The sequence below is a fragment of the Macrotis lagotis genome, chromosome 8 (genome assembly GCF_037893015.1).
Source record: "Macrotis lagotis isolate mMagLag1 chromosome 8, bilby.v1.9.chrom.fasta, whole genome shotgun sequence".
NCBI classification, from domain to species: domain Eukaryota; kingdom Metazoa; phylum Chordata; class Mammalia; order Peramelemorphia; family Peramelidae; genus Macrotis; species Macrotis lagotis.
The window spans coordinates 58,181,298-58,204,817 of NC_133665.1; the positions used below are offsets into that span (position 1 = coordinate 58,181,298).

A 23,520-nucleotide genomic window follows, 5' to 3' on the forward strand; every position below is an offset into this window, starting at 1 on the left:
ATAATTACCTGGCTGTGTGGCCTTGGGCAAGCCACTTAACCTCATTTGCCTTGCAAAAAAAAAACCCTTAAAAAAACAAACAAAAAAGAAAGACCTTGGACTTGGCTTAGCTAGTCAGATTTTTCTCACCAAATCCCTGGGTTAAGAGTGAGGAATGTGAAGCCCCTTTTCCCCTGGGGTCTTCCAGTAGTAATGAAGGTGGAATCTAAGCTCTATGTCAAAGGAGGGGGAAGCTGCTGCCCTGTCATCATCAGACCAACAAAAAACCCTGCTTCACTCAGTAGTAGACTGAGTGTCTCTAATTTCTCAAGACCTCAGCCAATACTTTGCCTCCTCCTCCACCTCCCCCCCCCATTCTCTCTCTCTCTCTCTCTCTCTCTCTCTCTCTCTCTCTCTCTCTCTCTCTGTTTTTCTATCATCTTGGATCTCTCTACTCTAAATCGTGATTTTCTTAGCCTGAATGAATCTCTCTCTTCAAAATAGTCAAAAAACTGATTAATCTCATTATGCTACTGCTAATTCTATTCAGCCATTGACCTAGTGGTAACTCAGTTTCTTCCAGAACTAGCTGATCATTCTTTTTTTTTTTAAAGTTTTTTTTTTTTGCAAGGCAATGGGGTTAAGTGGCTTGCCCAAGGCCACACAGCTAGGTAATTATTAAGTGTCTGAGGCCACATTTGAACTCAGGTACTCCTGACTCCAAGGCCAGTGCTCGATCCACTGCACCACCTAGTTGCCCCCCAAAATCTATTTTAATAGGTAGATGCAAATCACCTATTTCCTTTAACTTCAAAGAATGGAAAGAGATGCACATTTCCACTAAAATCCCAGTGCACAATCCCCATTGAGTTTTCTACTCTTCCAAATAAATTAAATTCCCAGTCAATTACAGGACAGTTAGGTGGATAGAGTGTTGAGCATGGAGTGGGAAGCCCTGAGTTCAAATCCGGCCTCAGACACTTACTATGTAAGCATAGTCACTTAATCATGTTTGCCTCAGTCCCCTTATCTGTAAAGTGAGATGGAGAAGGAAATGGCAAACCACTCCATTATCCTTGCCACAAAAACCCTAAATGGGGTCGGACATGACTGAACAACAATTAATTTCACATCAAAAGACAGTATTTTATTTTTGGGAAGACAGAAAAGTCAGGTCAATGAATAGGCTCCAATTCTGCAGGCTTCTTTACTAGGATCCCTGAGATAATAGACTTCTCTTGGCCTTCCTTTAGCTAAAAGCTTGAGTAAAATTGCTTTCCACTTCAGCCACCTGGCAACAGAAACACAGACTGTTCATGCCCCTTCAGTCCTTCCTGCTGCAGCTTCTGATGTCAGAAGCTCCTCCAGCCCCAGCACCAGTCCACTGAGGCAGCCTCTTTAGAAAGAGAGCTCATGGAAGGCAGCTGGCAACTTTTGATTTTGCATCATTTGGTACCAAAACTAGCACCACCACTCCCTAGAAGAGAGCAACTTAATGTGTTTTCTCCCTTTTTCAGCTGCCAGGATGTTTCTGTTATTCAGAGCATACTGTATCCAGATGTTAGGGTGGACTTTTTGTCTCCCCTTATTACAATATAAACTTCATGAGGGTAGGGGTGGTTTCTTTTTATCTTTATTGCCTCCCCAGGGGCAACAGCAATGCCTGGTTTTTAATAACTTGTGGCTCTGGAAACTTCCTCCCCCCCTCAAAATTAATATAGGGTTCACCCAGGATTTGCCCAGGAGAGATTCCTTCCTGGACTGGAGGCCTCTTGGTGCCCTTGCCTAGATAAGGGCCCATGAGTCTCAAATCCCAAGATAGGTAGGTGTCTTTGCTTAGCATAATAGCCTAGTTCTTCTCCCTACCTCATTGCCTGATAAATGCCCCATCTGTTTATCTGGGTGACCTCGTCGGGGCCCACATCCTTGATAAAAAATCGTTGTCTCACAAGGGACATGAGCATTTTTTTGCTGCCAAGCGTCAGAGTCCAGGGTCCTTCCTCACTCCATAGCTGCATCACATTCTCCCGGAGTTGAGAGATCTCCTCCACCCTCTGAAGGCAGCAGCAGAGAAAGATAGTAGGAGATTAGGATGCTGATAGGGCCACCCTGACTAGGGAAGGAGAAGGGCTGGTTGATGGATTAATTAAAAGAATTCCAGGAAACAAACAAAAAGTGGCCAAGATTAGGAAGAAAACTAAACAAATAGTCATTTATCTTCCCCTAGGTAAACAATTCAGTCAGCTAAAAGGGGCTTATCATAGGAAGACATTCTTCTAAGCCAAGATGGCTAAAGTGAGCTTCTGACAGACAAGGTAAATGTGCATTTTGGGGCCAGGGACTGGGAAAGTGGAGGCTAGTTAACTTGGTTCCTGACCATCCCAGGGGGGAAGGAGGAGGAAGGAGGTCATTGTTTGTTTTTTTGACCTGAGGACAAACAAGAAATTCCTGACCTGAGGCCGGACACTTTAGCACCCATTTGATTCCCCCAAACCAGTGAGTGTACATTCTCTTATTTTCCTGGAGCAGTAAAGGTTGAATCTCAGACAAGTAGGGTTCAGGTAAGGGGAGATTCCAATTACCAGTTTGGTTTCAGTGTTAAATTTCAGATTCTGTATGGTCTTGTTGTCTTGTATGTTGGTTTCCATCTTCATTATCTGATTCTGAAACTAGAAAATACCCACCTAACCTATGATATGAAAAGCTCTAAATCCACCCTAAACCACAGGTCTTACAGGACTGAAAGGAAAAATACTGAATGGGAAAACCCAGGGGCCCAGTTCAGTTCTTTCCTACTTAGGAAGGTGGGTCAGGAGGAGGAGTAAATCCAAACCCAAGTTGCTCAAGCTAGTTCAGGGGGTCTCAAGGTTGTATAACCCTTAAGAGTGGGTCTCTCATTTCAGGATCCACTCCTACCCACCCCAATCCAGACTCTTGGCTTCTGTCCCCACAGGGGTAAGTGCCAGGTATGGCCAGTCAGACCTCCCCTCCTGAACATCTCTTTTCAACAGATTAAGATTACAACCCTCCTGTGGTTGCTGAAGGCCTGAGTGAATGCCGGCAAGGGAGCCTGCTGATGGTTAGCACTGAGGATGGCCTTCTGAAGGGAGCCCTATCATGTACCGTAGTCAGCTTGCCCTGTATCTCAGCTATCTTCCTGCTAGGATTGTCCTCCTTGAGCAGATGCAAGGCAGAGAGCACTACTGCCAACTCCTGCTTCACTATCCCCATCTCAAGTTCACTGTGGACAAAGGAGTAAAGGTCAGCAGATCAAATGCAGGAACAAGTCCAGCCCAGAACGGCCAAGGCCCCATGCACATCCTAAAGCTCCCCTCTGGAAGGGGCTATTCCTGCCCCATCTCAGTTTGCTGAGATAAAGGGAGTAACTCCTTGGGAACCATGCCCAAGGGCTTCATCATCTGAGACCAGGAAGGAAGCCAGGCTGAGACAGCCTTTGTTCCAGGTCCTGGAGGCGGAGCCCAAAATATAGGCAGGCAGACAAACTAACCTTTGAGAAAAAAGATTCAAAAAGCCTCAACAATCTGAGAAATTCCATTTGAGTGGGAGAGTGAGCTCTGTGTATAAAGTGAGATCCTCAAGAGCTACAGCTGAACCTCTCCCAGAGTTTCTTAAGACCCCAGGATCCCATGGCAACCAGGAGGTGGCCGTGGGAGTCTGGAGTCCTTGGCTTATTAGTGACTCACCATGCAGTTTTAGACAATATGTTTCAAATCTCTGGGATTGGGTTTCCTTAATAGGGATGATAATCCCCACTCTACCTATCTTTCAGAGCTGTATGAGATGAGTCCTTAGAAAGATACAAAGCACTGGATCAATATAAAGAATTTTCAAGATGGGCTCTGGGTCTCAAAATTCAAGTTAACTTTATACACAAGCCTTTGAGAGGACAGTGGAAGTGAGGTAGTCATTTATTCACCACCACAATCCAAAAAAAGATAAATAACCATTAGTAGACAAAGATAAAAGCAACCTAGGGGATGCCTCTAGTTATTGAAACCAGAGGCAATTCCCCTTCCACTGCTTCTCACTAGAGACCTTTGATGGAAAACAGGCTGGAAAGAGGAAACAGTCCTGTACTGTGGCAGGGGATTCATCTTTTCCAGGTCAGCATTTTTCAGATCCTCCATTAGTCTGGACAGATTGGGGAGAAAGGACAAAAGCAGAGACATTCTAATTTTCTCCCCTCTGAAATCAACAAGCTAGAAAAGTATGATTCAACCCTCTTTTGTTATGGAGGGAGGGGTGCCCAGCCAATTGAAAACAGGTAATGAATAGGAAGCTGGCTTGGACCGGGACAGCTCCTACCAGCAATGACTGGTTAACATGCTCCTTTAAGTTGCCTGGTGACTGAAGCTGGGTAGGGGTATGGAGAGTCCTTTAGGAAGTCAGGATTTGGATTCCAAACAAGCTGGAGAGGAAATTCTGAGGCATAGGTGAGTACAGGATCATGAAAAACTCAATGGAACAACAGGACTACCTCTTTTCTCCCTCTAAAGAACTGTGGGGTTATACAACCCAGGGGCTTCCCTGAATCCTAGATCAGGATCTGGAAGCTTCCTTACCGGACTCTACTCTCACTGACTATTCTCTGATCAAAGTCACTTCTTTGGTTGAAGCACCTGTCATTCAGATCTGCTATCTGAAACAAAGTAGGAAAAGACTTAACCAGGGCAGGCCCACGAGAGGAAGAATCAGCTCCATTTCTAACTAGAGATAACAAAGTTCTGAGTTCAGGGAGCCCCAAATTATTTTCACATCACTTCTTAAAATCTTTGGCTCTTAGACATGATCACTTAGTTTGCCCTCTGTCTCCTGACTATATTTCCTTCCTAATGTTTCTCTCTGACCTCCACTATCACTGAAAGGTGTCTGCTGACAGGATATAAAGGATATAAATACTTCTTAGGGGTAGAACTAGGAATTTTTTCAATAGGGGCAAAAACAGATGAGGGAAGTGTGTCTCAATAGTGGAAGGCCAGAGGACATAATCCAACTGTAGGCACAGCAGGAGTATGCAACTGTAGTTCATTAGGGCAATGAACTCTGACTCCACAGGTGTTGGGGATAAGCTGTTGCATCCTGGGCTATTGAGTAACTCTTAATGGTGGTCTCTAAGGGATATAATCACCCTAGGCAACACTTAGAACCATGTACAGTCATAGATGCTTATGCAAATCAACAGAGAAGGAGAGGAAAAGAGAAATGTGACAAGGAGAGAGATAAGATGATGACACCACTAGATTTAGAGTCAGAAAAAGCTTCAAGGGTCATCTGGGCCAATTCCTCTCCCTTTCCTAAGATGAGAAAACTAAGGCCCAAAAAGCAGAACATGACTCAGGATCACCCAGTAGATTTGCAGAGGCAGGATTTACTTAAACGTGGGTCTTCAGACTTCAAATCCAGTGGTCTCCTGTAGGCAGGAAGGAGAGAAGAAAAAAAAGGTGGAGAGAGGAGTGAAGGGGTAATATGAGAGAAAATAATGGAGGGAGATGAGAGAAAGGAGTGAAGATAAGAGAGAGACAGATGATGCTGGGATAAAGATGAGAGAAAGAAAAAAAGTGCTAAAGTAGTAAAGGAAACAAAAATGGTATGGGGCAGGGAAAGGGGAATCAGGGACAAAGGTGGAAATGACAGAAAAAGTGTTTATCTTACAAGCTGACTTTTCCTGAAGCCTGGGCCTAGAGTTATTCTAGGGTAGAGAATGATGACGAGATGACTTCATTGTTCTAGAACCAACCTGTCTGAGAAAGCTTTCTACTTTCTCTTGTAGTTCTTTCAGGTGTATTATTGTCTCATTCTGCCACTGAAGGAATTTCTGTAGTGCATTTTCCTCCTCTTCTGACCACTCCTTCTTTGCCTGAAACCAAGACAAACACATACACCACCCCCATCAGCAGATAGATCCTGAAAGAAGGGTTTTGGGTTCAGGGGCCAGGAAGATGCTCCTGATATTTAGGGTGTTTTTTTAAAACCCTATAAGACAAGCAGGAGCTGTTGGGTCAGTGGTTATTTCTAAACCAGGTGTCATTGTTAGAGACTCCAGTGAAGGAAAAACAGTAGGGACCATGCAAAAGAAGACCCAGTGGTTTCTGACCCTGCCCTTCTTCCCTTTGTCTGCTTTATGTTCTGAGTCCAGCTTGGGAGAATCAGAATTTAAGGGGAAGGATCAGGGCATTGGTGCAATAGGTCAGGATAAGATAAACTTGAGGCAGGGACATGCAGAAATGCCAACACCCTCCCCCCCAAAAAAAACTTAGTCTGACTCTTCTAAGAAGCCTTTCCTCATCCTCCAAATCGGTTAACAACTTTGCCCTTTTTGTTTGGAACCTGTTTCACACATTCATCATTGATGAATCACATATAGTCTCTGGGTTGGTATCTTATCTCTAGGGGCAGGAACCATATTTTATCTAAACTTTAGGTATGTTAGATAAATATCTCTTCCAGAGCTTGCCACAGTGCTTTTCACTGAGTAGGCACTTTCGCCTACTGTTGAGTCTGGTTTTGGATATAGATTTGTCTGACCATGGATATCTTGAGATTGCAGAGGGAGTGTGGAATTAAGTAAGTACTGTGCCTCATCTGGGAGTCCAGTTCATGAGGGCAATGTGATGTTGGGAGAGAGTTTTATTTTGGCACAAAGTGACAGGTAATACTGCTCCACTGGACATGTTTGATCTCTTGGCCTTCAGATTCTTATAAGCTCTTTTAGAAGAACCCAGTCAGCCATGGGATGGATCCTTGTTTCCCTTTCATATTTCCTTCACCCCATCAATGAATTAAAAAGCAAAAAAGGTCTCAAAGTCTAAAACTGGAAATAGAGATAGCTAATATCAATTTGCTTTCCCACCAGTCGATATCCCAGAGCCCCAGAAAAGTGAGGGAGCACGCCTAATACACCTCAAGTATTTCTTTCCCTGCACAAAATCAGAAAGTCAGAAAACATCTTTGGGGGCACTGCCACCCCACCACTTCAATATTTATGTAAATGTGAAACTACAGATCCTTTCTATTTCCATCTGGCTATGAAGAATATCTTTTAAGACATATTATTTGGACATACAAGCCTGGAGGGTAGGTTTTCTCCCTTTTCCCTCACAACTGTAAATGCTGATTTATCATGTAATCGTCCATTGAAGAAGGCATTTGCCACTAAATGTAGGAATTGAAATAGGTAGGAGAAACTGATCAAATCTGATTTTTAAAATTCCTAGAACACAGGAAAGAGTGTTCATTCAAATTTCTGTAGTGAGTGGTCCTTATTTTTTTGGGGGGAAGGGATATATATAGTAACCCAAAGAACAGCATTCCCTGCTAAATTGATTGACTAGGCAGCATCAATTAAGATTAAAGGGGTGGAGTAGTGGAGGGAGGTGGGGAGATCTGCATGAGTTAAGTTCTCATTCATACAAAGGTAGCTTATTTTTGATAAGAGCATCCCTCTAGACTTCCAAGTCTCTCACCAGACATTTACCTCAGATATTTTCAGGTTCAAGGTCTGTTCCTGAAGGTCAAATTTCCAGCTCAAAGCTACAAAGTGGTCACTCAGGTCTCTGACCTCCCTGACCAAGTGGCCAATGGACTCTTCCAAGATCTGACTCTTTTCTTGGATCTGGAAAAAATAATTGACATGATTGAGAATTCAGCAAAGTCATTTTTCTTAAGGTGACCAGCCATATAATGATGAGAGAAAATTAGATGGGAAGGTGAGAGACCAAAGCTCTGGCATGTAGAACTACCAGGTACCTCTCAGAAGCCAATAATCTAACACTCTCATTTTACAGATTGAGTAAACTGAAGCTCAGGAAGCTGAAGGGATTTAAGTGTCAAAGATGGGATTTGAACCCAGGTCCTTACCCTTTTCATTGTTCCAATCTATATAGCTTCCTGGTAAAGCTTTATACCCAAAAGTTCAATCAATGTGCTAATATAATTTTACCTGACCCTTGGAGAAAATAGAATAATGAATTCAAGACTAGAAGAGACTTTAGATCAAGTTCAACTCCCTCATCTTACAGAAAAAGAAACTGAGACCCAGGAAGGTTCAGTGTTTTGCTCAAAGTTCAACAGTTAATAAATGGTAGAGGCAAGATTCACACTCAGATCCTCTGATGTTTTGTGACTTTCTTTGTGGCTGTTTAAGAGGCATGACCTTCTCTACTTTTCCTCCAGCAGCCTCTGACCAGGAAGGAAAGTCAAAGTTCTAAGATTACCATGATAGGATGGAAGAGTGGAGAGGAGAACAAGAAAGCCTTATTTTGGAGAATGCCTGAGAGCTGGCCTCATGTATTCTCTCTCTTTCACATATACACACACATACACATGTACACACATGTACATACAAACAGGAACACATACCCCAACCCACCTTTTCCAGTTCATTGAGAGCTTCCTGGTGTGCACTGCCAAAAGACTCCCTAACAGCGGAGATGTCATCCTTCATTTGGGTGGTGAACTTCTCCATATTCTGCTTCTCGTACTTGTCCTGAGCTTCTCTGAGGACATCACAGTGAGAAGAGAATCTGAGCACCCTTGGAAATGGTGCCCCAAGAGGAAGCTCTGTGGCTCGTAGTATTCACCTGAGAGATGCTTCGGCCACCTCTGAGGGATCTGGGTCAAGCCACAGTATCATAGATTTAGAGCAAGTAGAGCTCCAAAATCCATTCTATCACATTGTCACCCAGGCTTGTCACCATCATTCAGATTTTTATTAATTCATAGGATCAAAGATTTAAAGTTGTAAGGGTTTATGGACAATGAGATATGTTTGTGTTAATGAGGATCTTCCCTACTGCCTTCTATCCAGTGCCTTTAATCTTAATTGATGTTCCCAAGTTAACAAGGGGATGCTTTTCTTGGGATTCTCCCTAAATCACACAGCAGTTTCTTTCTACTTTGTTCACTAGAGAGAGAGAGCTCAGAGTTGGGCCCAAGGTCCTGAGATTATCTAGCTAAACTCCTTCATTTTACGGGGGGGAAAAACTGGAGCCTGGAGAGGCTGTGGGATTTGCTCAAGTCACTAAATCAGATTCCAAGATCTATGCTTTCTCCATTATCCACACTGCCTCCTATACTTGCTACCATTATTCATATTTTTATTAATTCATGGGATCAAAGATTTAGAGCTCTAACATTGAAATCAAAGATTTAAGGGCCTTAAGAGAATATTATTCTTCATTTTACAGATGAGGACACTGAGGCACACAAAAGTTAGATGATTTGCTCAGGATCACACAGCTAGTATATATCTGAGGAAACATTTGAACCTAGTTATTCCTGACTCCAAATCCAGGATTCTACTCACTAAACCACATGGCCTCTACCATTTTTCTCTTGCACCTTTTTAGTGACTTCTGAGTAACCTCCCCCAGAAAACAAACAAGAGGAGGGCAAGACTAGGAGAGGAAGGAACTATCAGCTACAGTCACATTAGCACCAAGTGTTCCCAAACCAAAGGGCTAGTTCTAATGAAAGGATAAAAGGAAGAACCAACTACCAGTTTCCTGATACTTTTATCACTTAGGTTAGAAAGGCTGCTGCCCTGTATGGGTATTGGACACCTCCATTCTGACCAAGGAAGAATGAACTGTCAGATGAAGGGCTAGTGCCCTACCTCTGAGGGATAAGGTTGCTAGTTTTCATTTACTGTCTCAACAAATGGTGCTTTGGAATCCAGCCCACACCCACCTATTCTTCTGCTCTGTTTGGATGATCCTATTGAGTGATGTCTGATTCTGTTTCACAGACTCAGTCAAGTGGATGACAGCCTTGTCCAGGGATCGACACTCTTCTAAGAGATGAGACTCTTCCTGCTGTGTTCATTGGAGGGAGCTCAAGAATGGGGCCAAGACCTAGGACTTAGAACCAGGTCCCTGGCAACCCCACTAACTTGGCTGCTGAGGAGACCTCAGCAAAAGCCCCCATCTCCCAGGTCTGCCTAGGGCATGACTACCCTCCTCCCCAGAAGTCACTGGAATTAAGGGATATGCTGGCTCTGTCTGGGCTGGGGCACTTGACCAACCCAGATGTGATCTGGGAATGTGGCCTCAGGGGCACAGATCCAGATAACAAACCTCTTTCTGGTGCTTCAGGCTTCGGAAATGGTCTTCATTTAGCACCTGCATTTTCTTCCATTTGACTTCCAATTCTTCCCAGAGGTTCTTCTCGGATTTAAGTCTCGTGTTCTCAGAAACTTTCATTTTCTGAAGCAAAGAATTACCATCCCTCCCACTCCATGAGGAGCCCAAGGCACCCTGAGAGGTTGCCTTCACCCCCTGGCCAGCTCCCAAAGCTTTTTCTTTTCAGGGGAAAGCCTTGAATCAATGGCTTCTTTACCCACCTAGTCCTGTCTCTGTTGCATCTCAAATGCCAGCCTATTTAGGTCCAAGCTAAGGGGGAAAGGAATGTTTCACTCCTTCTAATACACTGTACAGGGAAATGAATGCCTCCAATATCACCTTCAAGGGCCCTATCTTCCTGTCTTCAGGTGGCCAGAATTCTGTAAGAGAGACTTAAGTGGATAGCTAGTAGAATTCCTGTTTCCAAATCATAATCTGGACCACAAAGATGTGGGTCCAGGGAAGGAGCAGGGAAAGAGCAGGGAAGCCTAGAAGCTGCTCTGGGCTACTGCTTGGGAATGCCTTCTGATGAGATTACCAGACCCCAGGGAACCCCCCAGGCCAGGTGAAGCTGCCACCAACCTTCTCAATGGTCATGAAGCTTTTCTGAAGGTGGCCACAAAGCTTGGTTTCTCTTTTCAGAAATTTGAGACTCATCTCTTCTCCAAGTTGAAGTGCCTGGGCCTATGGGAAAATGATGCCATGAATGCCAACCCTAGGAAAATGGTAGAGATTCAGTCTAAGGTCATCCTAACTCAATACCAGAACTGAAATGTAAGGTTTTCTCACTTCTAAGTTCATAGCTCTTTCCTCCTTAGATCAATATATTCCAGTTGTATACTAACAAGTATCAAATTGCAGCAGAGACAGGATCAGGAAGGAAAAGGGAGCTGATGCCCTGGTTTGATGTGTTTTGGTAAAGGGGAAGGACAATGCCTATTCCCTACTTTACAGAGTCTGAGTGCTGTACTCATCTTTCATCTATTTCTCTAAATAGTGCCTGAAAATAATTCTAGCCTTCTCTGCCTAGAGGCAAGGGGACAATGGTACATATTAGGAATGCTGTGTACCAGTCCCAATCATGCTGGGTCTGGAGTCATCTTCCTGAGTTCAAACTGGATAAGTTACTAGCTGTGTGACCCTGGGCAAGTCACTTAACCCTGTCTGTCTCAGGTACTCATCTGTAAAAAAAAGATGGAGAAGAAGATGACAAACCATTCCAGTATCTTTGCTAAGAAAAACTCCTCAAAAGGTGATAGTCAGACATAACTGAAAATCAACTAAACAACAAAAACAACAAAGTCCAAAATAAAAAAATTTCTTGAGAAAATCCATGTCTGAGCACAGGAAGGAGGTCCCTTTAGAAAGTGAGGGGCTCAGCAGCTTCTCCCAATGTCCAACACGGAAAGTCTCACTGCCCTGAATATCACATGAGTCTGACTTCTCAAAGGGTAATGAGAAGGGAACACCATTGATACTTGGCAGCTGAACTATCGGCAAACAAGAGCCGTAGCCTTTAGTATTATCAGGAGGCAGCTGGAAGCTTACTCTGCTGCATAGTTCTTCAGAAAAGTGCTGTATATGGTGATGATACCTGAAGTCCAGGATCACTATTTGCAGACCTGAAGAGGCTGCATTGCAAAAATTCACAAAAATTCACCCTCTATTCCACTTCTCTCTAGGGGAAGTTCATACATACCAGGTTGGTTTTCATTGACCAAGATCCCCAATAAAGAACACAAAACAGAAAATTTTCCCAAAATCTAGATCAAGTTGAGATCTTTACTTTTCCTACCTCAAACTCTTCAGTAAAGCTATTCCCATTTCACAGGTGGGGAAAATGAGATAGAGGGCTTAAATGATTTGGCACGTTTATGATAAGACCAGAAAGAGATCCTTTGGCTTGGCACCTGGACACAATTCAATTCAATTCAAGAAACACATCTTAAGTACTCACAGATACTATGTCAGGTACTAGATATATAAAGATAAAAATGAAAGTATCTGCCTACAGGAGATTACTTAAGATATAAGAAGCCCAGGAGGATAGGTAGCAAGACAGCAGGTGAGGCAGAGCTGAGTCTCCTTCGCCCCTGGGATTAGGAAAGGTTTCTTGTGGGAGTTAGTACTTGAGTTGACCTTCGAAGGGTGCTGCAGATTCAGCATAGAGATGTAGGGGTACAACCAAGAAGAAAGTACAATTGTGAAAACCCAGAAAGTTTCTAGAAGGAAGGATACCAGATAAACAGGTTGGAGCAACTAGCAAACTTCTTAGAGAAGCTAGTCTTGTTTTGGTCATTATACATTGGAATGATATGAAGAAGTCATTTTGAGAAAAGACACTAAAATGAATAAAGTCATACAAGAATTGATTCTTTTTTTTCCAGGATTCGATGATTTTTATTTACAATGAAGTCTTAAGTTTGCTTTACTATGTTTTGATGAGAAGGTCTGTTAAATGGCTAACTTCTGAACCTTTATGAGCATACTTTTGCTACCTAAATGAAAGGGGGAGTCTGATGCCAAATTTTCCCATATCATCTAAATCTGAATGAAGGTACAACTTTAACTGTGTACTTGTCACTTGAATTGTCTGAAAGGCATCAGAAATATATATTGATTAAATACAATATACATAAAATGAGCACTTGCAGTATCTCCAATAAATAAATAATCTTGTCAATTTTGAGGTACGAAGTAATCAAGATACATGATTCTTGGTTCTGTCTTCATTGTAAAAACTAACTTAAGACTTAAATTAACCTATATACCAAGGAAGGGTTTCCACAGATGCCCTTTGGTACTTATATCTCTGTTGTCCTGTGTGTGCATAAAGTGTTTGTTCTTAGAGTTTACATGAAAGATTAAGGCAATGTGAAAATTTGCCCAAACCAAGAATTGATTCTTTTTTTTTTAGTTGTTTTTTTTTTGCAAGGCAAACAGGGTTAAGTGGCTTGCCCAAGGCCACATAGCTAGGTAATTATTAAGTGTCTGAGACCGGATTTGAACCCAGGTACTCCTGACTCCAAGGCGGTGCTTTCTCCACTATGCCACCTAGCCACCCCTTAAGAATTGATTCTTAAAAGAAAAAAAAAACTACAGGAAAAGTTTGAAAACTGTTGCCTTTAAGAGCATTTAATGGTTTTTTTTGTGGGGTAGAGACTGAGTATTGTGTGTCCATATTCTCATGGAGAATTGAATAAATAAAACCAAGTTTCAATTTGGTTGAATATAAATTAATTTCTTGATGATCAAGGGAATTAAATCATAAACACATCTCCATCCTTTAAGTACTTTAAGAAGACAACTCAGTTATGTATCCTGAAAAATTGCTGACATTCACTTGCCTTGAAGTGAGTCTTTTGGCAGGGAGGGGTAGGACTGGCTTTTCTCAACCCCTTCTAGCTTGGACATTCTATGAATTTTATAATCACAGAATTTTAAGAGTTGGAAGTTGCCTCACAGACCATGTAGTAAATCATACCTGAATAGGAATCTCAACAATACATGAACAAATGGCCTTTGCAATGAAGACCTCAAACAAATGAACCACTATTCAGTGACAGCTTTCCTCGCTCGTACTTGTGTAGTTGATTTTTGGAAACTGAGTGTAGGAACTTATTTATTCCTATAACATTTCACCTTATTAATTTGGCCCAATGTTCAAACCTACCAAGATCTTTCTGAATCCTGACTCTTATCATCCAAATAGTTTGCTATCTTCATAGCTTTGTGCCATTAACAATTTTTGGTAAGCATACTGTAAATACTTTTATTCAAGTCAATGATTAAAATATTAAATAGCATAGGACCAAGCATACATTCCTGGGGTGCTTCCTTCCAAAACACTAATGACTATTTTTTGGGTCTAATCAGTCATTTAGTTTTGAATCTCCCTAACTGTATTATGGTCTAGTGCACATTTCTGCAACATTTCCAATAAAAATAAAATGAGAAATTTTGCTAAATATTTTCTAAAAATCTACATAAACTAAATCTACAGTATTTCACTGATTTACCACTCTAGTAACAATATTTTTTTTTAGGTTTTTGCAAGGCAAATGGGGTTAAGTGGCTTGCCCAAGGCCACACAGCTGAGTAATTATTAAGTGTATGAAACTGGATTTGAACCCAGGTACTCCTGACTCCAAGGCCGGTGCTTTATCCACTGTACCACCGAGCTGCCCTACTACTCCCTTTTCTAAAAATATTCCCTAACTATCCTTTTAATTTTAAATCAAAGTGAAACTTACTAGCCTCTAGTTTACAGACTCTGCTCTTTTCCTTTTTTTAAAAAAAATATGTCATTTGCCTATCTTCAGTGAGATACCATACCTTCCATTCTCAACAAACTTTGGAGACCTTCAAAGATATTTGAATCACATCCACCACATCTTTCAGTGCCCTGGAAGGAGGTTTGTCTGGGTTTGGTGACAACTCATTCAAAGTTCCAGGTAGTTCCCTGATCCTATTCCTTCCCTTTGGTTTAAACTCTCTATTGGACATTTTTGTCTTTGTTAGAGAACAGAAACACAAGAGTTGGAATTTCTTCATTGCCTTTACCTCAACTACTTGGAACATTCTTTGATCTTTTTTGACTATTAAAAACAACAAAAACCCCAAACCTTTTCGTTCTCCTTAGTATACTTTTCCACTTAATACTCCTGAAACTATTCTTATGGGGCCATGTTCTATATCTGTTTCCATGCACTTTCGCTTTTGTTTTCATCTCTGTTACAGCTCAAATTCTATATTATTTGATAAGTTCCCTGTACATCTACATTGATATTGTTGGACAACTCTATTTTTTCACGCACAATTCTCTGTAATTTTTTCTTTTTTGTGTCTTCAGAATTTCATTATTGAGAGGTTCCAATTTCTTATCTGCTAATTTCTCCCTACATTATTCTCTGAATCCTTAGAAATCCACCCTCCTGAAAGCTAAGGTCTATGTAAAACCATGCCCTTTCCTCACTTATGCTGTTACCAACCTATTTTAGTGATCAGTTTGTCCTTTTTTGGTCAAAATCAGATATAGAATAGCAGTTCTCTTCATTTGTTTGTATAACTTTTAAGGATAAAGTCCTAAGCAAATATGTATATGTATAAATTTTATAGGGAGTACATGTGTCTGGATAAAGGAAATTCTCTATTACTACTATCTATCATCCAAACTTCTTAACTATTTAAAATGTTTTTATCAATGCCTTTTATTATCACATCACATTAACTTCAAATGTATTTCTCCTTTCTCTTTCCAAAAAAAGCTATTCCTTATAACCAATAATAAAAATAGAAAGAAAAAAAGGGTGAGCAGTTCAGGAAAATCAATATATCAAACATGTCTGACAATACCTGCAGTATTTCACACCCATAGACCCCCACCTCTGCAATGGAGGGAGATATCTTTTCTCAACTCTTCTTTAGGACCTAGATTGGTTTTTATACTGACACAGTGTTCAGGTGCATTTTATTGTTCTTTGCATTTAGATGTTTATACCCATTGTATATATTGTTTCCTTGGTTCTGCTTACTTCACTCTGAATCACTTCATTTAAGTCCTCCCATGTTCCTCTGGATTTTTCATACTCATTATTTCATACAGTACAATAATATCCCATTACATTCATGGACTAGCTTATTTAGCCATCCCCCAAATAATGAGTGTGTGCTCTGTTTCCAGTTCTTTGCAACCACAAAAAATAATGCTAAGAATATTTAAGCACAAACTCCTCATCTCTTTCTATCCAGATAGTCTCTAATCTTCCTTGGGGTCCCTCACTTCCACAAACTTGGCTCTCTCTCTTCAGGATTCAAAGCAGCCATCTCCTCACACTAATCAAATCCCTAGGAGGGCTGGAGAAGAGAGGGGCAGCTAGTTACTGGCTCTTGACTGACCTGTATCTCAGCAATATCTCGAGTAGTTTGGCAGGCATTCTCTTCCTGACTCTGCCGTAGGGCATTGAAGGCCATTTCCCGCTTCTCGACTTCTTCCTTTAGGTCTCCACTCAGCTTGTCCAACCTATGGACAGCAAGCATAAAGTCTAGAAAGAGCATTTGTGTCAGGAAATCCCAGGGACCTGATCTTAACACTTAGTGTTTCCGAAAATATAGATAAATACTTTAAGTCTTGGAACCTATTTCTTCATCTGTTAAAAGGAGCTAGTACTATTTATACTACTTACCTCAGGAAAATGCTCACTAGTCCAGAAGTGGGATGGTAAGTATAAGATTGATATGGCTAACAAGTTTTCAGCCTTTTAAGGAAAATGTCTTTCCCACTGCCTTATCCATTTGGATTTTGCACCCCTAAACATGAGGCTAGACTATAAATAGAACCATTCCATCCAAAAGCTAGAAGAAGGTTGGCAGCATATTAATTAGAATGTATAAGCTATGGGTCTTTCTCAGCTTGGAACGGAGGAGGAGATAATGTCGATGGATTCAAATCTCCAAGTTGTAGAGTATGTAGGCATCACATTAAGCCTGGGGGCGGCTAGGTGTCAGTGGATAAAGCACCTGCCCTGGAGTCAGGAGTACCTGGGTTCAAATCCGGGCTCAGACACTTAAAAGTACCTAGCTGTGTGGCCTTGGGCAAGCCACTTAACACTATTGCCTTGCAAAAACTAAAAAACAAAACAAAACAAAACAAAAAACACATTAAGCCTGCCCACATTAAACCAGGGCCCCTAGTTTGAATGACTGTAAGCACAGAAGTTTCCTAGTGGCTTCCTTCATGACTATCTTCGATCTGTATCCAATTAACCCTTTTAGTCTTATTCAATGCATCTTTATTTTTTTAAGGTTTTTTGCAAGGCAGTGGGGTTAAGTGGCTTGCCCAAGGACACACAGCTAGGTAATTATTAAGTGTCTGACACCGGATTTGAACCCAGGTACTCCTGACTCCAAGGTCGGTGCTTTATCCACTAGCCACCTAGCCGCCCCTATTCAATGAATCTTAATTAAACTTAACTACTAACTACTCTGGTGAAAAATCTCCCTTCTTGTTATTCAGTTTTTTAGTTATGATTGCCTCTTGTGATCCCCTTTGGGGTTTTCTTGGTAAAGATACTGGAATAGTTTTCCATTTCTTTCTCCAGCTCATTTTACAGATGACAAAACTGAGACAAAGCAAGAAGGCAGCATGAAGCTAGGAACCTCCTGGAGTTTTTCCAGAAACAAATTTAAATGAAGCTTCTTAAACAGGCCCCAAAGTTACAGAATCCATAAAAACAGTGAAACAAGATATCATGGAGGAACTTCAGGTAAGGTCTGTCTCACATGTGTAAAAAGAGAGTATAGCCCAGGATGGGCAAGAGAGTTGGAAAGTCATGGGAAAGCTCTTAGCCACAGCACAACGTAGGTCCAGGCACCAAAAGGGACAATGCAGCAGCCAGCAGTGAAGGTCCCAACCCCAGCTCAGAAGACAAAGTTCCAACCCCAGGAACATTGAGGCAACAGACAGGACTGAGTTGGGTTGCCCTACCACAGGGAACAAACCGCTAGCACCTGAAACTCCATAGGCAAGCAGGGACACCAGCCCCATAAAAAACTTGGGACCATGCCCCTTTGCCCCAATGCCCTCCTCCTCCTCTCCCACATGACTATAAAGTAAGCCCTTCCTCACTGCAGGAATAGGGGTGTGGCACTACTTTGATGTGGAAAAACTGCAGAATTTTTTGACTCTCCCTTTTTAGAAGTCTGATTTTTTTTCTTTTATGGGATGTTTATAGTATCTTATTGTAAAATTTGGGTTAACATTATACAATACTACATATATATAGTGATTATAAGTATTTTCTGCTTCTACTGGCCTTTGCTTTTCATCTGTAGTTTCTGCAAAACTCCCCCAAAATTCCAATTTAATTTCTTCTACTGACCCGTAATATATCAAAACCATAATGCACAAAGTCATGTGGAAAGGATAACTGTAATAATGGTTTCCTTGCAATGTGTCTAGCCTTTCTCCAATCTACAACTCACATATAGTTTTTGGAGTCATCTTCTTACCGCACCTTTTTTAATGTGCCATCCCTATACTAAAAAGTTTTCAAAAGTTCCCATTATCTTCTTAAAAAGAAGCATAAACTTCTGATCCTGGACTGAAGGCTCCTTCCCTGTCTCTGTTGAAAGCCTTTCCTTCCCAATTTGGGAGCCACTTCCTCTATGAAGGTTTCTCCAGTATCCACCACCACCCTCAGATAAAAGTGAGCTCCCTCATCTCAAATTTCTCATTGTACTATCCTCTCCTCCACATTTATCTCCAACCCTCTCAGAATTATTTGTGTACTTGTCTTCCCTCCATCACCTATAGCAGGATCCTTGACCATAGGGTCTCTATCTCTAGTAGTTAGCATGTGCTTTGCATCTAGTTGATGCTTCATAACTATTTAAATGAAATTCATTCTGTTATGATACTACTGTTCCAGCCTTATTTTCTATTATTCCCCTCCATACAAATATTTATTGATTATCTATAACATGCTCAGTCACATGTACAAGTCAGAATATGGAGAAGGCATGATCCTTGACCCCAACAAATTAATGGTCTAACTAGGAGAGATATGAGATAAAATATGAGAAATAAGTCAACAACAGATGAAATGCTCATCACAAAGCCATACACAAAAAATTATAGAATGAGATACAGTCCATAACTACTATAGAAACTCAGAGGGGAGAGAGATCTTTATGGATTAGCAGGTCAAGGAAGGTATTAGTGAAAACATACATGAAATAAGGGAAAAAAGCCTGGAGGAGGGAAAGAGAAGATTAGAGAGAAACATACCTGAGTTTTACTTTTGCCTCAAAGTTCTTCTTTTCTGTATCCTGGAGAGCCTGATTCCGCCTAATTTGGGTTAGGGCCTCTCGAACCTCCACCAACCTGAGATATAAATTATCCTCCACTCCTGAGCAGCCCTGATTCCCACCTTCCTACCTGTCTTGTAATACAGGTTTGAGTGGGAGACTGTGAAATTATCCATTTGAGGGCAGAGGGAGACACAAGACCTTCCTCATAGAAACTAGCTAGAGGCTTTCATCTTGGGCAATGAGAACTCCTGAACAAGCTGGGGACCAGCAGATCTCTCCTTCCTCCAAAACCCAAGTCAACAGGATGAATATTTCAGTGTGTGACATTACTTAGGCCACAACTTTCTTCAGAGAATGGACAGGCTAATGGGGAAACCCTGGAGCATCTTCTCCATTCTGCAAGGGAGCATTTCTGCTTGTCAGAGGGTAGTTACAGAAAATGCTCCTGAATCAAAAACAGTAGGATCCTCCCCACCATCCTTCTTTGGTGCCTAAATCCTTGCCTTGGGATTGTTTGGGAACATTATGCTGCTCCTAAATCTATTCCAATGCCTATGTGAGATGGATAAGTGAAAGATAACAAGTACCTTTTCTCCACTGATTCCATCTGACTCCCACTTGCAGCCTCAGAGAGCTACAAAGAGAAGGATTTGCATGTTAGGTTTTGTTATGTTTTGTGGTTTTACCCAGGTCTTTTACTGTGACCAATGGTGACTGATAGTTGGATAATAGGACCCAGAATTTTTAGAGCCCGGACAACTATGATTGTCAGAATAGGAACAACTTGTGGTTACCTACAAGATAGGGTTATCTTCCTGGGGCTGAGGCTGGACAAGTGGGAATTTGGCCCTGGTGAAGATATGCTGCCAGCAGGCCAGAGTTTTCTCATTTGTACAACAAAGGGATTGGAGTAGATGACTGCTAAACTTCCATCAAATTCTAAAACTTGATTTTTATCTTATCAGCTGTCTCATTTATTGAATGGAAGGCTTAGGGGATAGGAACAAAGTGGTTTAAAGAGAAGGTAGTATTCCTAGGAGACTAAGTTCAGTTTAGGGAGACCTGAAAAGTGGGTAAAGGAGTAAGAAGAGAAGGAATTTACTACTTGGCAAAACATTGTACAACATGCTAAAATCCTGGGGATGTGATGGCAAAAGCAGGACCAACAAGAGATAGACAAAAAAAGAGGGTTCAAGGACAGCCTGTGACCAGTTTGCCAGCCTATAGCTATTCACACAAAAAAGAAAGTATCTTCAAAAGGAGATGACATGAGGGCAGCAAGCTCACCCCCCAGGTTTCCTTCTCTGGTATCCGTGCAAGCTGCTTCAGTTCATCCCGAATCAACTCCAACTCAGAGTTTTGTGTCTGCATCTTGGTTCGGATCAGGAGCAGCTCACGCAACAAACTCACCACAGCTTGGTCTGAACACTCCTTGTGCCCTTGAAGGCAGACCACCTCAGCCTGAAGATCTGCCACCCTTTGATACAATAGCAGAGTGGTCAGACTGTAGTAGGTCAGGGAGAGATAAATTCAGGAGCAGGGGAACAAGTGGAAGAGAATGGTGGATCTAACCAAGAAGGGCAAGCATGTGTATCAAAACCATGGTCACAACACATGTATAACCTATATTGAATTGCTTGACTTTTCAATGGGGGGAATGGGAGGAGAGGAAGTGAACAGTGAGAATTTGGAATGCAAAGTTTTAAAAAATGAATGTTAAAAATTGTTTGACATGTAACTGGGAAAAATAAAATACTATTTTTTTTTTAGGTTTTTGCAAGGCAATTGGGTTAAGTGACTTGCCCAAGGCCACACAGCTAGGTAATTATTAAGTGTCTGAGGCTGGATTTGAATGCAGGTACTCCTAACTCCAGGTCCGGTGCTCTATCCACTGCACCACCTTAGCTGCCCCTAAATAAATTTTTAAAAGTGAAAAAAAACCAAACCATATTCACCCACCCATCAAAAGGGGGATATGATTGAAGGAGTGAACTACTACTAAGAATCCCAACTACAAAAGGGAAAGAGTGATTCTTGGCACAGACACTTCAAGTAAGTTGGGAATTGGTTTTGGCTTCACAAAACTCTCCTGGTCATACCCTAAGTGATAGGACAAGTTTCAGGTACCTACCACTGTTCTAGGTGTGTCCAGTGTTTCAGAGAGTCTTGCTCAGGGGTCAGGTTGGACTTTCGGGGACTGCAGTCAGTCCTATCAGAGATCTCATCTAGGATCAGGGGTTCTGGGATCTTCAGGCTATTTTCCAGGAGTCGTCCTAGGTCCTCTAGAGTGACTGGGCTGCTCATAGTGGCAGTGTGGACAACTCGCTGTCGTCTAATAGTCAATTTTAGAGTAAGGTCCTGCATTCAGGAACACAACAAATAGGTCAGCATACCTTATCAAACCCGAAGGTCTTCCTGATTCACTGCAAGACCTTAGATCTGGTGGGTTTACTCCCCTTCAGAGGCCTTTGAACAAAGGCTGGATTAACATATTTTGGGTATATTGTAGTGAAACTCTTTCAGATATTATTTGGATTAGATGGTACCTAAGGTTCCTTCCAAAAATGAAATTCTGTGATTGGCAGGGAGATCCCTGAAAGCCAGGATATTTTCTGAATTTTCTAGTTCCTGTGGAAAGAAAGAACCTGAACTCTAGCCCACTAGGATTAAACTTTCTGAAAGGGATCTCCTTAAACCATTGCCTCCAACTCTACAAATAATAGCTACCTTTATGTTTTACAAAGAATTTTTTTGTACCTACATTATTTTATCAGATGAGGAAACTTGAGGTTTAGAAATTAACTTGTCCCAAGGGCTAGTTAAGTGGCAGAGGTAGGGCTTGAGACATGCTCCATATCAAATTGCCTCTCAACATTTGGATCATTTTGCCACTGACCCACAGTTAACACTAGATTCAGAGAACCTGAGTTAAAATCCTGCCTTTGACTTTAGGTAAGACACTTAGCCTCCCTTCATAAAAGAGCTAGATGGCTTCTGAGGTCCTTCCCAGCTCTAGATTCATGTTATCTAGAGTAAAGCTAATCTTTAGCCCTCCTTACTAAGTTCCAGATACTGAAATGGATTCCATCTAGTATATTTAAAAACAAAGAGCTCTGGGCCAAGAGCAGAAAGCTAAGACTTTATTGACACATCTTCATCCAGACTCTAAACCCTTGAAGCTGATTCCTTCCACATAAACCTAGAGAGAATGGCTCTGGGTCAGCTGGTCTCTTGCTTCCTAATCTCATTCAAGACATCTCTTTGCTTTAAACCAGCTGGACTCCAGAGTGAACTGTGAAGCAGGGAAGGGAAGCCTAGAACAAACTACCCCATGCTTTTCCTCCCACCTCATCCCTCAGGTATTTACCAAATTTGAGGGGAAGGGGGAAGGGAGGATGGTTGAGGCAGCTGGGAGAGCCTGCTGAGTTGAGTCAGTGTCTTTACATCTTCCCTTAACCAGAGGAACCTATCTAAGCAGTGAAAACTGATGTGAATTTGTTCCGGAACTTTTCCTTAACTATAAACTTAAGACCTCACTGCCCAACTGTCACTTTTAGAATCAAACCCTCTTCACCCTTTCTCTAGCCTTGCACAAAAGCTGAAAAAAAAGAAATGGTAGTAGGCAAGCCAAAGTCTAACAGCTAAAAACCTCAATGTTGGCTGTCCTTTTGGGAGTAAAGAAATATCTCACTCACCTGGAAGATACAGGAATGGGAAAACAGGTCTACTTCTGTACCATCTAAAGTATGAATCAAACCTAGTTGTGGGAAATATACCTGCAATCTTTAGTGTCTGAACTGAGGATGTTGGCAAACAATGTGAATAGTGTGGAGAGCTGTACCTATTCTTAGTCCCTCTGTGGGAACCCATGGAATCACGTTATCACAGAAGAGACATTTAGACTTACCCTGCAGTGGAACACAAATGAGCTTTTGGGTTCAATGATTTAATACTTAGGCCACTCTTGGAAAGAGTACTGGGATTGGGGAAGGCATAAAGTGCCTACTTGATCGAAAGATCTGGACCTTTGCTTATTTCAAACTGTCTGAAAGGGTAGAGTGCTGAAAGCAGAAGGCTTAGGACAAATTCTCATTCTCCAAGATCATTAACTATAGGGAAATGGACATCAGCTTAGAGATGTCCCTACCAGGCGAAGCTTCAACTTTCTACTTCACTCAAACTCTAAAATTGCTATTTCTTGGAGTTATCCTTCCAAGAGTGGGATGTAAAGGTAGAAATCCTAGGGCATGTAGTAATGAGTTAATCTATTTAACAATATCAAGTTTTAGCTGCCTCCAGTGAAAGAGAATGGGGCCCCTGGTGAGAAGCAGGAGAAACTTGGGAATGGTGAAGGGGAGGCCATTCCTTAATTATCAGTAATTATATTATGAAAAGGAGATGGTTCAGCTACTGTATCCAGGTCTAACTTCCAATAGGAGGGAACTAAATTTGTTTCCCTATTACAGTAGTTTTAAAAACAAAATCCTAATTGTGAATTTTTAAATCTTTGGAGTGAGTGATCAAGAGAGGTGGATCAGACTGCTATTATATAGAGGTTTTTAACGAGCTGCATGATCAAAGAAAAAGTGTA

General features: G+C 41.6%; 1 protein-coding gene across 3 annotated transcripts; it reads right to left on the minus strand.

Annotated features, from left to right (window-relative positions):
* Positions 1 to 1,104: 1,104 nt before the first annotated feature.
* On the minus strand, positions 1,105 to 22,392 carry CCDC154 (coiled-coil domain containing 154). 3 transcript variants are annotated; one of them, XM_074197164.1, is made up of 17 exons: positions 22,297 to 22,392; positions 21,061 to 21,287; positions 20,217 to 20,406; positions 19,517 to 19,563; positions 18,907 to 19,002; positions 16,017 to 16,140; positions 10,701 to 10,802; positions 10,074 to 10,202; positions 9,688 to 9,812; positions 8,369 to 8,495; positions 7,475 to 7,612; positions 5,738 to 5,857; positions 4,563 to 4,639; positions 3,103 to 3,220; positions 2,562 to 2,648; positions 1,846 to 2,033; positions 1,105 to 1,270 (listed from the first exon to the last, which is right to left on the minus strand). In XM_074197164.1, exons 2-17 carry the CDS (start codon positions 21,231 to 21,233, stop codon positions 1,150 to 1,152), a joined length of 1,962 nt encoding a protein of 653 aa, XP_074053265.1. In that variant the 5' UTR covers positions 21,234 to 21,287; positions 22,297 to 22,392; the 3' UTR covers positions 1,105 to 1,149. The 3 variants fall into 3 exon arrangements, with proteins under 3 accessions (XP_074053265.1, XP_074053263.1, XP_074053264.1); XM_074197162.1 differs by lacking the exon at positions 22,297 to 22,392 and having other exon boundaries at positions 9,688 to 9,809; positions 21,061 to 21,284; XM_074197163.1 differs by lacking the exon at positions 22,297 to 22,392 and having other exon boundaries at positions 2,562 to 2,642; positions 21,061 to 21,284.
* Between the last annotated feature and the right edge of the window lie 1,128 nt (positions 22,393 to 23,520).

Bases quoted from the DNA above. Each gene is read 5' to 3' on its own strand.
- CCDC154 (XM_074197164.1), bottom strand. From the start codon at position 21,233: ATGAGCAGCCCAGTCACTCTAGAGGACCTAGGACGACTCCTGGAAAAT. The intron at 19,564-20,216 runs GTGAGCTTGCTG...TTCTCTTTGTAG, and splicing joins CAGAGAAGGAAACCTGGGGG to CTCTCTGAGGCTGCAAGTGG. The intron at 3,221-4,562 runs GTAAGGAAGCTT...CTTTGTCCACAG, and splicing joins GTCAGTGAGAGTAGAGTCCG to TGAACTTGAGATGGGGATAG.